Here is a 13,994-nt window from a genome sequence, read left to right on the forward strand (position 1 = left end):
GCTACAGTGAACACTCGCTTTGCAGGGCCAGCAGCAGCAGACGGAGGACGAGAACACGCCGCAGAAGCGGGTGGACAAGATCTTCGACCAGATGGACAAGAACCACGACGATCGCCTCACGCTGGAGGAGTTCCGTGAGGGCAGTAAAGCTGATCCACGTATAGTGCAGGCGTTAAGTTTAGGTGGTGATTAACCGCGATTAACCTGTAGTCGCGCGGATTATGAGGCGGAGTCGGATGAGGATGTGGGGGGGCGGGGAGGGAGCGATAGTGACAGTGTGATAGGAGACAACAACGATCAGCGATCAGAATGGTCAAAGGTCGCCCACACAAGCATGCCCACACACACACACACACCCGTGTACCATATGCCATTTGACCTCTTGGGTGGCAGTTTGTTAGCCCCCAACCTCCCACTCCCACTTCCCCTCCCCCATACACACCCACACAAAGAACGCTCATACACACACACATACACACACGCACAAACACAGTGTTTGGTCCCTTGAGAACTTGTCTTAAGTGAAATTCCAACTAATAGCAAATTATATACTCATATATACATAATATTTCAATTAACAACAGCCAAGCCGCATAAAGCTAAAAAAAAAAAAAAAAAGAAAATTGTTACAAAAACTCTGAAAACTAAATGAAAACAAAAGAACACCAATTTAAGTCAAAGAAGCGCTTTTTTAAAAACATATATTGAATAAATACATATATATTTATGTGTGTGCGGCAAGTATCGATAAATATAGGTATTAAATAAAAGAAAAAACCTATTTAAAATAGCTACTAGGCACTTGCTCCATAATGATCTTAGGCATTTTTATTGAAATGCTTGCCAAGCAAACGGAAAATTTAAATTCACAATAAAATTTATAAGTGCCGAAATTAGGCCACTGAACAATTGGCACATTTATTTTGCGCGAAAACAAAAATCGGAATTAAATGAAGCTACAGCTACTATACCTAAATATATGGATATACACAATGCAGCACCGACTCAGCTGGTACTTATACTTAAAGCCTATACCTATATACCGATATTTATACCGATACTAGTTCACTGTTGGCATAGAAGCCCACTCGATTGTTTTGATTGGTTTTGGCCAGGCCAGCTGCTCTAACTGTTGATAATCGAATCGAACGTGTTGATAATCGCAATGAAGTTTAACTTAAGCTAAGGCCCCCAAAAATATACTTTAGCCAAGCAGATAACCGACTCTAGAAGTTGAAAGTCCTTTTGTGACAAAAAAAAAGTTGTGGACACATTTGCATGTGGATAACGTAGCGATAGCCAGCATGCGGCTTAAGTATGATACTCCTCTTGGATCTTTAAGTTCCACCCTCTCCGTTCATCATTCTTCCCACATTGAGCTTGACAATCAACCTGATTTTGCTGCGGACCATGAAATGGTTCCCCTCACCCTTTCGCCTTTCTACAAATCCATTGCATTGGGGACAAGAGGAGTTCACACCTAGATGAATCTTTGATAGAACTTTAACTCTTTTCTATGTGTTTATTGTGCATGCCTTACCAGAGCAACGATAATATCAAATTGTGTATTTCTACACGTATTTGTACTTGTTTTTTTTACACCTCACCAGAGCTTGAAAGTATATCGTATTGAGGGGGGCAAAAAGAACCCCTCTTCTAATGCCTTACCAAAAAATAACAACAGAAACTATGGTCCCTATCATCGACTCACTCTCTATCTCTCTCTCTCTCTCTCTCTCAATCGCTCCATCTCTCTCTGATACACACACATGACTTTCGTTTTGGTTCAATTTTTGTGTTGGAACAGCTATCTAATCACCATGCTAAAATAATTTCTATATTTTATATGTGGTTCAGCTTTAGATCGTAAACAGAACTTCAACTTTATTGTAAAGGAACTTTCTCGGTAGCTCGTTAAATGAACACTTTTATAGGAAACCATATCCAACTTTTCCTATCTTTCCTTCGCCCTCATATACATTGATATCCCTTATTATTTTAATGTTGCCTTGTAGAGAAACTTATATTTTTGGCTTTAAGTCCCGCTTAGAAATCCAAATTAAATCAAATTCGAAAACTAAAGATTTTTTGCTTTGCCCCTGAGGTTTCAGATTGGATCGGCCCCAGATAATGCTTGTCTCATCCTCTCTGACACCGATATTCCGATTCCAAATCCGATTCAGAGGTTTCCATCATGTTTTTTTGTTTGCCCAGCACCCGATACATATTTCTAGTTGTACACTCGTATTTAAATATACATAGATAAAGGCCAAATAAATTGATATACACACTATATATCTAGGGAGAGAAATAAATATATATACATATATATATATATATGTATACACACACAGATATTGATAATTATATATACACCTATTATTATATAGAAATCCCCATTTGTATTTTACTTGTGCAATTTGCAAATTGTTTTTGCATAGATTTATTGTTGGAAACGATTTGAATTTAAGAACACACTCACACTTACATTGCACACGTTTGCATGCCTTTCTCGAGAAAAAAAAAAACCAAAAATAAATCAAGCGAAGCTGAGAAGATATCGATATCTATATATACGAAACTATGATTATATCTATACATATATGTATGCAACAGATACAAATCAACAGTTCGATGGAAAAACAAACTAAAACAAACTGCAGCAACAATCAATTTTCGCGCTTCTTACACTTGAACTCAAACTCCAAATTATTGTGAAACTACATACATATATTGTACATACAAAGGGCGGAAAGTTTGAGTTCCCTATTCTACCATACAAAATAAAAAAAAAATCCACCCTAGTCTCTAAGAAAATCCCCATTTTCACGGCCAGAAACAGAAACACGTACTATATTGCTATTAAAGCTACTAGGAAGCTTAAAGATAATCTCGAAAACACCTTTTGTCGACTACTCTATTGATATGTATTTTTTTGGGTATCTAGTAAGCTACTACATTGATAACGCAAACTATTCTGATAGCAGATGAAAACCTTACTTTGTGTGCATTATATTCAACATAAGCAATACTTTATTTAGCATTAGAATGCATTAAGCAATGTTTATTAACAATTAAATCGATTATAAACCAAAGCCCAAGCGGAAACTCATTCTCACATTATACATTCTACATACAGACACAAACATAACTAAAAAGTTTTTGAAATTATTGCGAAAAGAAAAACTGAAAGCAAAAGAAAACGAACTTGGAGTTTTATTTAAGAGCTATGTCGAAAGTGATTTGAAATCACTTGGAAGAAAGAATTGATGTAAAACGATTTAACTTCGCAACAGATTATTTATTATTAAGGATGATCAAGCTACTTGCTAACCTAATTACACACCTAACTAACCCAGAGTAATCGACTGGCAATTCCAATTTTAACGTGGCGAGGTAAGGATCTTTGGCGGGGATTGCCCCGGGGATTGTCTACCAAGGTCTCCAGAGAGGTGGCTTGGAGGGCACCAGATGCTCCAACTTCTCAAGAAAGTCAGCGTTTAGCTGACAGTCAGTGCGCTGCACACGCTGGGAAACTTCAAAAGCGCATTGCCGAAAACCACACCAGTACCGCTCCATCGCAAGTTGCTGATTTTGGGGGGCAAAAGTGGCTTGGGGGGGCGTGGCCTCTGGACAGCGTTGCCTGTGGAGTAGGTGGACGGTCAGCTCCAGAATGTCGGCCTTATCCATTTTGGCCAAGGCCTCGTCATCCTAAAGATGTAAATGAAGTAGATCCGAAAATTATATATATTAAATCCTTTTGAAAATAAATAGAACTTACTTGATCTAGAAATGTATTATCGAATTAAAATTAAATTGCCTTGATAAAATTAAACAAGGTAAAAAATCAAACATTGATAATTTAAAAAAAAAATCAAATTTATATTTTTTAATAAAAACTTTATGGGATTTTTCATATAGAATTTTTTCTATTTGATTCATATCAATGTTTTTTTGTTTGTGGTTATATTTGGGTAGCAAATAATTGAGATCACGTTAGGGTAACCCCACTTACCATATGGGTCATCACCTTGAGCAGATTCCTCAGATCCTCCAGGCAACGGTTGATGCGTGCCCTTCGCTTCCTCTCCAGCAGTGGCTTCATCACCTTGCGATACAGGTGGGTGCGGGACATGGCGCCGCCCACCATCAGTCCATGGTTTTGCTGCTCCTTTGGGCTTGACATCTCAAGCCGGGCCCAGTACCTGCTTCGGGCCTCCAAATAGTAAGCCGGGTCTGCAACGACTGAATGGCACTGCGGAGTGGAGCAGCGCCAGCTTTGACATACCTTTTGAAATTGCGTTCAGGGTATATTGGTTTTCACGGAAATGTAAGCTTGTCATAAAGATATATAATACATTTTTCCACTCTTGTTGCGGAGTAAACATTCGTTTACAGGTAAATTTGTTTAGTTGATATAAGGTATTTGTATGTTTACAATTAGGTATTGACTGCTGTGAGGTATTTTCTAGTCTTTATATATTTTTGATTTATTTTTGCAATTACCATCTCCGATTTCTGAGAGTTTCTGCGACCAAAGCAGCGAAGCCAACTGAGCCTTCGTCTGCAAATGCGTGCTCTCCATTAAGATAAAAGTGCCGATGACAAAATATGTATGTCGGCGGGTTTTGTTTACTTATTTTGCCTATGGGTCTCGTATCGGAGCAGGGGAATACTTGGATAGGGGATACTTGGGTGGTCAAGCGAAGGGGGAAAGTAAGGAGAAGAGTGTCAATATCCGCTGTCCGAAAGGCCGTTACGCAATCATTCCCTTCTTTCAGCCACCAAATGCTACACCACATAATCCTAATTTGACAATGTGACGATCATGATCAGGCCATCTCCACACTTCAGAAAACTTATTTGAAAAGTTAAATTTCACATAAAAAAGGCAAAATGTTCATTTTAAAAGTGTTGGTCTTAGCAGCACAAGACAATTTGTATTCTGTCGGTGCTTTGACTTAGTTACAGTAAAAGAAGAAATAAGAGTCATTACCAAATCTATAAAAACTTAAAGAACACTAAAAAAGAAGGTTTTTGTGTCATGGAAAAATAATGGTCAAAAGTTGGAGTTTTATACATCGTTGTATTCGTCTTAAAATTTCCAATCGAATGACATTAACAGCTAAAATTTTTTCAGATTTTCAAATTTCTGCAAAAAAGTCAGAAATTTAGACATAAATAATTTTTTCAAAAACTGTTTAAAATAGCAACTCTTTTGACTTTGGGTCTTATTTTGGCAAAGTTACAACAAAAAGACTCTTCAGAAATAATTTGGTTTGGAAAATCGCCAAAAATCCCAAAAAACACATTAAAAACTTGGTTTTTGTGTCAAAACCCTGGGAAATAATGGTCAAAATGTGGAATGTCATACACCGTCGAGTTCGTAATAAAATTTCCAATCGAATGGCATTTACCGTTGAAATTTTTCCAGATTTTCAAATTTCTGCAAAAAATGATGATGTACCCCCTTACAAAAAAGTCAGAAATTTGGACATAAATAAATCTTTAAAAAATCGTTTTTCAAAATTCGGTTTTTGTGTCAAAACCAAATTAATTGTTTTCAATCGATCAGGGATGGATGGTATGGGTTGCCAGCTGTTCAAAATGGCAACTCTTTTGACTTTGGGTCTTCTTTTGGCAAAGTTACAACAAAAAGACTCTTCAGAAATAATTTGGTTTGGAAAATCGCCAAAAATCCCAAAAAACACATTAAAAACTTGGTTTTTGTGTCAAAACCCTGGGAAATAATGGTCAAAATGTGGAATGTCATACACCGTCGAGTTCGTAATAAAATTTCCAATCAAATGGCATTCTCAGCTAAAATTTTTCCAGATTTTCAAATTTCTGCAAAAAATGATGATGTACCCCCTTACAAAAAAGTCAGAAATTTGGACATAAATAAATTATTCAAAAAACGTTTTTCAGAATTCGGTTTTTTCGTCAAAGCTGAATTAATTATTTTCAATCAATCAGGGATGGATGGTGTGGGTTGCCAGCTGTTCAAAATAGCAACTCTTTTGTCTTTGGGTCTTATTTTGGCAAAGTTACAACAAAAAGACTCTTCAGAAATAATTTGGTTTGGAAAATCTCCAAAAACCCAAAAAAACACATTAAAAACTTGGTTTTTGTGTCAAAACCCTGGGAAATAATGGGTAAAATGTGGAATGTCATACACCGTTGAATTCGTAAGAAAATTTCCAATCGAATGGCATTCTCAGCTAAAATTTTTTCAGATTTTCAAATTTCTGCAAAAAATGATGATGTACACCCTTACAAAAAAGTCAGAAATTTAGACATAAATAATTTTTTCAAAAATAGTTTTTCAAAATTCGGTTTTTTTTTCAAAACTAAATTAATTGTTTTCAATCGATAAGGGATGGATCATATAGGTTGCCAGCTGTTTAAAATAGCAACTCTTTTGACTTTGGGTCTTATTTTGGCAAAGTTACAACAAAAAGACTCTTCAGAAATAATTTGGTTTGGAAAATCGCCAAAAATCCCAAAAAACACATTAAAAACTTGGTTTTTGTGTCAAAACCCTGGGAAACAATGGTCAAATGTTGGAATGTCATACACCGTCGAGTTCGTAATAAAATTTCCAATCGAATGACATTAACAGCTAAAATTTTTTCAGATTTTCAAATTTCTGCAAAAAATGATGATGTACCCCCTTACAAAAAAGTCAGAAATTTGGACATAAATAAATCTTTAAAAAATCGTTTTTCAAAATTCGGTTTTTGTGTCAAAACCAAATTAATTATTTTCAATCAATCAGGGATGGATGGTGTGGGTTGCCAGCTGTTCAAAATAGCAACTCTTTTGTCTTTGGGTCTTATTTTGGCAAAGTTACAACAAAAAGACTCTTCAGAAATATTTTGGTTTGGAAAATCTCCAAAAACCCAAAAAAACACATTAAAAACTTGGTTTTTGTGTCAAAACCCTGGGAAATAATGGGTAAAATGTGGAATGTCATACACCGTTGAATTCGTAAGAAAATTTCCAATCGAATGGCATTCTCAGCTAAAATTTTTTCAGATTTTCAAATTTCTGCAAAAAATGATGATGTACCCCCTTACAAAAAGTCAGAAATTTGGACATAAATAAATTTTTCAAAAAACGTTTTTCAGAAATCGGTTTTTTCGTCAAAGCTGAATTAATTGTTTTCAATCGATCAGGGATGGATGGTGTGGGTTGCCAGCTGTTCAAAATGGCTACTCTTTTGACTTTGGGTCTTATTTTGGCAAAGTTACAACAAAAAGACTCTTCAGAAATAATTTGGTTTGGAAAATCCCCAAAAACCCAAAAAAACACATTAAAAACTTGGTTTTTGTGTCAAAACCCTGGGAAATAATGGTCAAATGTTGGAATGTCATACACCGTCGAGTTCGTAATAAAATTTCCAATCGAATGACATTAACAGCTAAAATTTTTTCAGATTTTCAAATTTCTGCAAAAAATGATGATGTACCCCCTTACAAAAAAGTCAGAAATTTGGACATAAATAAATCTTTAAAAAATCGTTTTTCAAAATTCGGTTTTTGTGTCAAAACCAAATTAATTATTTTCAATCAATCAGGGATGGATGGTGTGGGTTGCCAGCTGTTCAAAATAGCAACTCTTTTTTCTTTGGGTCTTATTTTGGCAAAGTTACAACAAAAAGACTCTTCAGAAATAATTTGGTTTGGAAAATCTCCAAAAACCCAAAAAAACACATTAAAAACTTGGTTTTTGTGTCAAAACCCTGGGAAATAATGGGTAAAATGTGGAATGTCATACACCGTTGAATTCGTAAGAAAATTTCCAATCGAATGGCATTCTCAGCTAAAATTTTTTCAGATTTTCAAATTTCTGCAAAAAATGATGATGTACCCCCTTACAAAAAGTCAGAAATTTGGACATAAATAAATTTTTCAAAAAACGTTTTTCAGAAATCGGTTTTTTCGTCAAAGCTGAATTAATTGTTTTCAATCGATCAGGGATGGATGGTGTGGGTTGCCAGCTGTTCAAAATGGCTACTCTTTTGACTTTGGGTCTTATTTTGGCAAAGTTACAACAAAAAGACTCTTCAGAAATAATTTGGTTTGGAAAATCCCCAAAAACCCAAAAAAACACATTAAAAACTTGGTTTTTGTGTCAAAACCCTGGGAAATAATGGTCAAAGTGTGGAATGTCATACACCGTTGAATTCGTAATAAAATTTCCAATCGAATGGCATTCTCAGCTAAAATTTTTTCAGATTTTCAAATTTCTGCAAAAAATTATGATGTACCCCCTTACAAAAAGTCAGAAATTTGGACAGATTTCCATATTTTTGCAAAATATGATGATGGTCCCCCTTATCAAAAATGCAAAAACTTCTAAAACTGTATTGTTTTGCAAAGTTAGAAGGAAAAATCTGTTAAAAATTAAACAAAATCTAAATTTCTAAACAAATTTCTAGGTTTATTTTACGTCAAAATTAAAATGAAGTCTAATCATTTTTTAAGGGCTGCCTAAAATAAAAAATGTAGATAAAGTCTTTCAGAACTTCCATCTAGCCACGCTTTTTCAAAAAGATCAAATACTTTTTTCCGTGCATTTGACTATAATACAACTTCAGCTAAAGCTGTGAAGAAGCTCGTTCTGAGTGCTTCTGTTTATTTGGATTTTCTGCGGTGACTTCCGTGCCAGCTGAAGTGTCTCAGTTGCTGCCGATCGCCTTGTTTCTGTTTCTGTTTCTGTTTGTGTGTTTGTTTGTTTTCAGAATTTTCTGCAGTGGCCTGGGCTTTTCAAATGGCTTTTTGAGATTGCGACAAGCGCGGGTTTCCCACGCTCGATTCTCACTTACCATGCTTACCATAGTGCACGCGAGTGCGGCAAGCTGCTGAGGCAAGCTATTAAACGCCACACATGACAGTGGGGCACGGGGGGCGGTCCCATCAGAGGGGGCGTGACAGGGGAGGTGGAGGGGGACAACATATGTTGTGTGCCAGAGAACTTTGCTCCGATCCCCAGATCATCTCATAGTTGTCTGCCCTGCTCGTGCGCAAATTGTTATGTATTTCCATACCCTCAACAGAAAGCATATTGGCAATGCCTTGTTTAAGCCATTGTTACATTATTTAATTATTAAATTTTTTTGTATCTAAAGGTGTGAAGTAAATCTTGAATGAAGCCTTCTAAATTGTCATTAAATGGTTTTATTTCATTTACATGAGAATTTTCAATATACTTATTCGATATTTTTAATTATTTGGTAGTTTTCAAAACTGTTCTAGTGGCTGAGTTCTTTATAGGGGATCGAAGTTCTTGATTTGATCTCGCCTGATCTTTAAGAACCTGGAGATTACTTGTGATTTTCAACTCCACAAGTGGGCCAAGGCAGTGTAGATTGATCACGTCTTCACTCAACACACGCAGCTCATTAACAGCTCCGCTGACAACTTGTCAGGGCTTCCCCCTCGTGGGTCTTCCTGTGCACTATACCTACATCCCCACGAACTTTTCACTGGGAGCGTGGGAAATCACGGGTGATGGTGGGATGTTGGGATGGTGGGTTGGTGGGGCGGATGGAAATTTGGCGCGCTCTTCGGGGGGCCCCACCGGGTGACATTGACAAGTTTTCGCGCCCAACGACGCGTTGGCATCAGTGGGTCACAGGGATTACGGATTGTATTCCGGGTTTTTTGAGGCCAAGCTTTCGTAGAACTCCGATAGGCGAACAGCGGAAGTCCAGAAATAGACGCGTAGCACATAAATTATGGATCGTATCGTGTATCGATTAGCCCGGGACAAGCGAAGGGATAGGGAGACATATTTTTATTACCCTCTCAGGGACCTGCACTTGTTGGGTTCGCTTCGTTTCGTTTCGTTTCGTTTCCCTTGCACGAACAGTCGCCAGAAGATCCCTATATTATATATTCCCCCAATCGACCGATATTGTGGGAAATGTTTTCCCAGGCCAACAGCTAATTGTCACTCTAAGGGTTGCCCATACATACAGGCAGATAAGGAGCCAAGTGAAGCCAACCGATCGGAGTCAAGTGAAGGGCTTCCATTGCTTTCCCGAGTGGAGGATCGAAATTACATTTGTAACAGACGTTTTAGTACACAGTCCTTGGCTAATGGGGCTTACAAACATACATACCTACATATACCCATCTGAAATCCAAGAACAGACACACTTAAATGGAGAGGGTAAACGAAGCAGGGGCGGTCGCGCACGCGAAAATCTGACGCTCGAGAAGGGATCTTCAGGGGGGCACAGTGGGACGGATATGGTGAAAACAATTTAATTACCTAATTTAACACTTTTCTAACGCCAGAGAATATCTCTATGAATCGATTAAACTACCTGTAGAAACATTGTATTCGACAGCAAGGCAAAAAAGTTAAGTTCACCAAAAAAAATGAGTTTTTAATGCCAATTACGAACAACTACAAAAGTCTGACTCAAATCGGAAAAGTCGTTTTCAACTGAAATATTACTTTAAAGTTAGGTTTATAACCCATTAATACGCATTTGAAAATAAGGCAGTATTATTATAATATTTAAACTTTATATTGTTAAAATTGAGTAATGATTAGAAACGATAAAAAATTTAAACGTAATTCTGTACTTCAACTATTTAAGAGTATTTGTTTAATACGTATGCATAATTTGGCCCACTGTACGCTTATCACTGCGACAATCAAATATTTATATTCCCTAGCGGCGTATCTAATTCCACGGACAATGGACCGAAACGCCTATAAAGTTGCTCATTAAACATGTTTCAATTATGGTCCATCTCGTACCGATATAGATGGGGTTGCCGGCAATGATTTACATTATAAAATTGCCCGTTATCTATGTATCTCCCCCTTTTTCCCCGTCTCCAAATCCCCGCTATCGCTGTGTATTCCCCGAGATATTCCCAAGCGGCCAAAAATAGACACAAATTGTAACGCACTTGAAGTGCACTCTGGAACATCTTGAAGTCCAAATAAAAGAGGAGAAAGACCAACAATAATATATATACATATATAGGGCCAGGCGCAGGCACGCCAGGCATGCGATAGTACGAGTACGAGTACAAGTACCAGGGTGCGAGTGAGAGGGGTGTACAGTGCGAGGGAGAGGGAGTGAGTCGCATTGCACACACAACATGTGAATGCAGAGTTCAAGTGCATGCCGTGACACAGACACACACACGCACACACACACACACACGCTCAGATGTGTGTGCTGCAAAGTGTTTTTTCCCAGGCGCTATTTATAATATGTATATTTCGTTGCCGATCCGATCCAATCCCATCTTGCGGCACTACGATTATGACGCTGCCATCGCTGATGATCCATTTAGAGGAGTTTACGGAACTTGTAGTACCCTTTTTGAAAAGAATACCCGAAAGAAACTGGAAACTAACGGGGATAGAAAATAATCACTATTTGAGACCATAATTTTTAAAAGACAACTGAAATTGACAGATTTAAATACAAAAGATTTAAATTCTCAAAATCCGTTTTTTATTGAAATAAGTATTTTTTAACTTCTTTAAATAATTAACGCAATTGAAAGAATGGTATATAATCCAATAAAAAATATATTATTAATTGTTTATGTTAGAACTATATTTTTAATTTATTATTAGAATGGCCTTAAACTTAATAATTTTGTTCGAACATTTAGCTTCATAAATTGATGCATGTAGTTAATACTATGCGATTAAATGGCGTTGTTTGCAACCTACTATTATTTTGAGTTATTACAATCGAAATGCCTGTACCCCTGCTACCCTGTAAAAGCAAAAACAGGCGCCAAAACATGCGGTTTCTCGCAGCGGATTGCTGCGTAAAAATTCGGTTCGAGATTTGGGAATGGCTATGGATATGGCGGAGTAGACGGATCCGGAGAAGGAGATGGAGAAGGACCCAGAGAAATGGGATGAAAATGGAAATGACTGCGCGACGGCCACATGCGCCGATGTTGCTGTGTTGCTGGATTGCCGTCGCTGGATGTTGCATGTTGCAGTCGGTGCGGCGAAAGTGTTGCAGCTGTGTGAGAGAGTCTATTTTTGGGTGCTGCCACATGTGTTGCGCCGCTGCTAAAAGGCATTGTAATGAGAGCAGAAAATAGAACCGACTCCACTTGAGCAATGTCCCATAAAGCGGAGTTTCGAGTTTGGCGCGCAACCAGCAACCAGCAACCAGCAACAACCAGCAACACATGGGCCCACGAGTTATGTTTTATTTTTAATCATATTCGGAGAGTCGATCCCCAAACAAATCGGGTTGCGAGCAGCGATATAAGTACCGGGTACCCGGTCGCATTGGAACAGTCTTTGGCCGCCGCTCGACGCGCTCGAATCGGGAATTGGTGTATGAAAGTGTATTAGCAGGACCCACAGCAGAGCCACCAAACTAACCATCGATGGGCGTCATCTACAAGGTACTCAAGCAGCAACGCAGCATGGATCTCAGCCTGAGCTCGACCACCAGGTGCAAGGTGCAGGCGGCCATCAAGCAGCGCCAGCAGCAGCGTCGCCTGGAGGATCACCTGGGCCACCAGAATCACATGGATCAAGATCACGAGCAGGAGCAGGAGCAGGAGCAGCATCACATCGAGCAGGACAAGGAGGAGTTGGCCGAGCAGCAGTTGCAGCAGCTCTGTCGATTTCTGGCCGAGAATGCGGCGCGAAAGAAGGTGAGCAGCTCAGTTTCAACAGGAAACTTAAGCAAAGCCTCTTACTAAAAATTCACACCAAGGGAAATAAATAAGAAAAAATTAAACATTTTTCTTTCATTTTAAGTAATTTGCTTTTGATTTTTAAAGCCGTAAACAATCCACAGAATAACCTTCTTAACACAGAAATTATAATTCATTTATTGACCTTGAATATTTGTCTGTATTATAAAGTTATATGCTTTCTATTCTTGAAGCGATAAACAAACAACAGATTAATTTTATAATCACAAAACTTATAATTAAATCAAAAATGTTCTTGTTCAGTTAGTTCCTAATCTAGAGAATCAATAAAATAACTAAAGATTTAGTATTATCAAATAATTTAGTAATAATAAATAATCATATGACCGTTACATGGCTTTAAGTCATTGTGTAGGTCATGTTTTCCTATATGCCATACGCTCAACTTTAAGGCCATGTTTTGTCTATTGTTTCCAATATTTAGGAAATTTTCCTAAAGTATTAAAATCACTTGAGAGTTAAAAGACCATATCCTTATTTTTGTCCAATAATTTGTAGAGTATTATATTATTATATCATATTATATCATAGGTTTTTAATTATGTGCTATATTTGGGAAATCTTTGAAATTAATAACGAGTTTTATTGTTAAATAACTTTCAGATTAAAGTTGCTTAAAGAATAGTCGTAAAACTAACTCTTTAATAGGTTTTTAAGTATTTACTAAATTTAGGTCGATTTTAATTTAAATGAAAATATTCTCAATTGCTAATTTGGCTATACCGATTGTTTTTCTCCCTCAGCGTCAACGTTTTAAGCTGCAGTATCAGTGCAACCTGGCTGCAGATCAGGATCCCGATCAGGAGCAACTGCAGCCGTCTTCGCATGAGATGGACCTGGAGTTCATGGAGCAGCTTCATCAGTCCTCGCCCGCATCCACAGCCACAGCCACATCCACATCCACATCCACTTTGGGCAGTGCAGCTGGGCAGTCGGCTCCTCGTGATAGCATCCTGCTGAAGATTCGCCACCAGATCTTCGAGAGAAAGCGGCAGAGGCAGCGCCAGTTGGCGGAGCTGGTCCAGCAGCGTCTGGTGGTGTGGCGACCTTGGTAGTGGGATCTCCAGTATTACTCCCCCAGAAGGAGAGACAGAGAGAGAGAGAGAGAGAGAGAGAGAGAGAGATCCGGGAACTGAGACTAGTCTAAGGATAAGGATAGTTATAAGGATGCTTTCGGTATTATTCCTGCTGCTGTGTGATGATCGCGCTGCTCTTCCATTTTCCCACGCCTCTACAAACAAACCTTCTTTTTTTTTTATTTGC

The 13,994-nt window shown here is 37.9% G+C and overlaps 3 protein-coding genes across 4 annotated transcripts in view; 2 read left to right on the plus strand and 1 right to left on the minus strand.

Annotated features, from left to right (window-relative positions):
* Positions 1 to 3,203, plus strand: part of LOC108136539 (frequenin-1) — a 29,047-nt gene extending 25,844 nt beyond the window's left edge. For both annotated transcript variants that reach the window (XM_017257830.2, XM_017257831.2), the window contains exon 8: positions 26 to 3,203. In XM_017257830.2, the coding sequence (XP_017113319.1) occupies positions 26 to 193 (168 nt within the window). In that variant the 3' untranslated portion in view covers positions 194 to 3,203. The remainder of the gene's footprint in view (positions 1 to 25) is intronic.
* Positions 3,204 to 3,311: 108 nt separating this feature from the next.
* Positions 3,312 to 4,414, minus strand: LOC108136540 (enhancer of split mdelta protein). The gene is made up of 2 exons (XM_017257832.2): positions 4,016 to 4,414; positions 3,312 to 3,711 (listed from the first exon to the last, which is right to left on the minus strand). Exons 1-2 carry the CDS (start codon positions 4,184 to 4,186, stop codon positions 3,433 to 3,435), a joined length of 450 nt encoding a protein of 149 aa, XP_017113321.1. The 5' UTR covers positions 4,187 to 4,414; the 3' UTR covers positions 3,312 to 3,432.
* Positions 4,415 to 12,317: 7,903 nt separating this feature from the next.
* LOC108136549 (ras-interacting protein RIP3) lies at positions 12,318 to 13,927 on the plus strand. The gene is made up of 2 exons (XM_017257848.2): positions 12,318 to 12,668; positions 13,475 to 13,927. Exons 1-2 carry the CDS (start codon positions 12,396 to 12,398, stop codon positions 13,784 to 13,786), a joined length of 585 nt encoding a protein of 194 aa, XP_017113337.1. The 5' UTR covers positions 12,318 to 12,395; the 3' UTR covers positions 13,787 to 13,927.
* The last annotated feature ends 67 nt before the right edge of the window (positions 13,928 to 13,994 follow it).

Source organism: Drosophila elegans, unplaced genomic scaffold (genome assembly GCF_018152505.1).
Source record: "Drosophila elegans isolate 14027-0461.03 unplaced genomic scaffold, ASM1815250v1 contig_149, whole genome shotgun sequence".
Classification (NCBI taxonomy): Eukaryota; Metazoa; Arthropoda; class Insecta; order Diptera; family Drosophilidae; genus Drosophila; species Drosophila elegans.

Bases quoted from the DNA above. Each gene is read 5' to 3' on its own strand.
- LOC108136540 (XM_017257832.2), bottom strand. From the start codon at position 4,186: ATGTCAAGCCCAAAGGAGCAGCAAAACCATGGACTGATGGTGGGCGGC. The intron at 3,712-4,015 runs GTAAGTGGGGTT...TTACATCTTTAG, and splicing joins TCAAGGTGATGACCCATATG to GATGACGAGGCCTTGGCCAA.
- LOC108136549 (XM_017257848.2), top strand. From the start codon at position 12,396: ATGGGCGTCATCTACAAGGTACTCAAGCAGCAACGCAGCATGGATCTC. The intron at 12,669-13,474 runs GTGAGCAGCTCA...TTTCTCCCTCAG, and splicing joins AGAATGCGGCGCGAAAGAAG to CGTCAACGTTTTAAGCTGCA.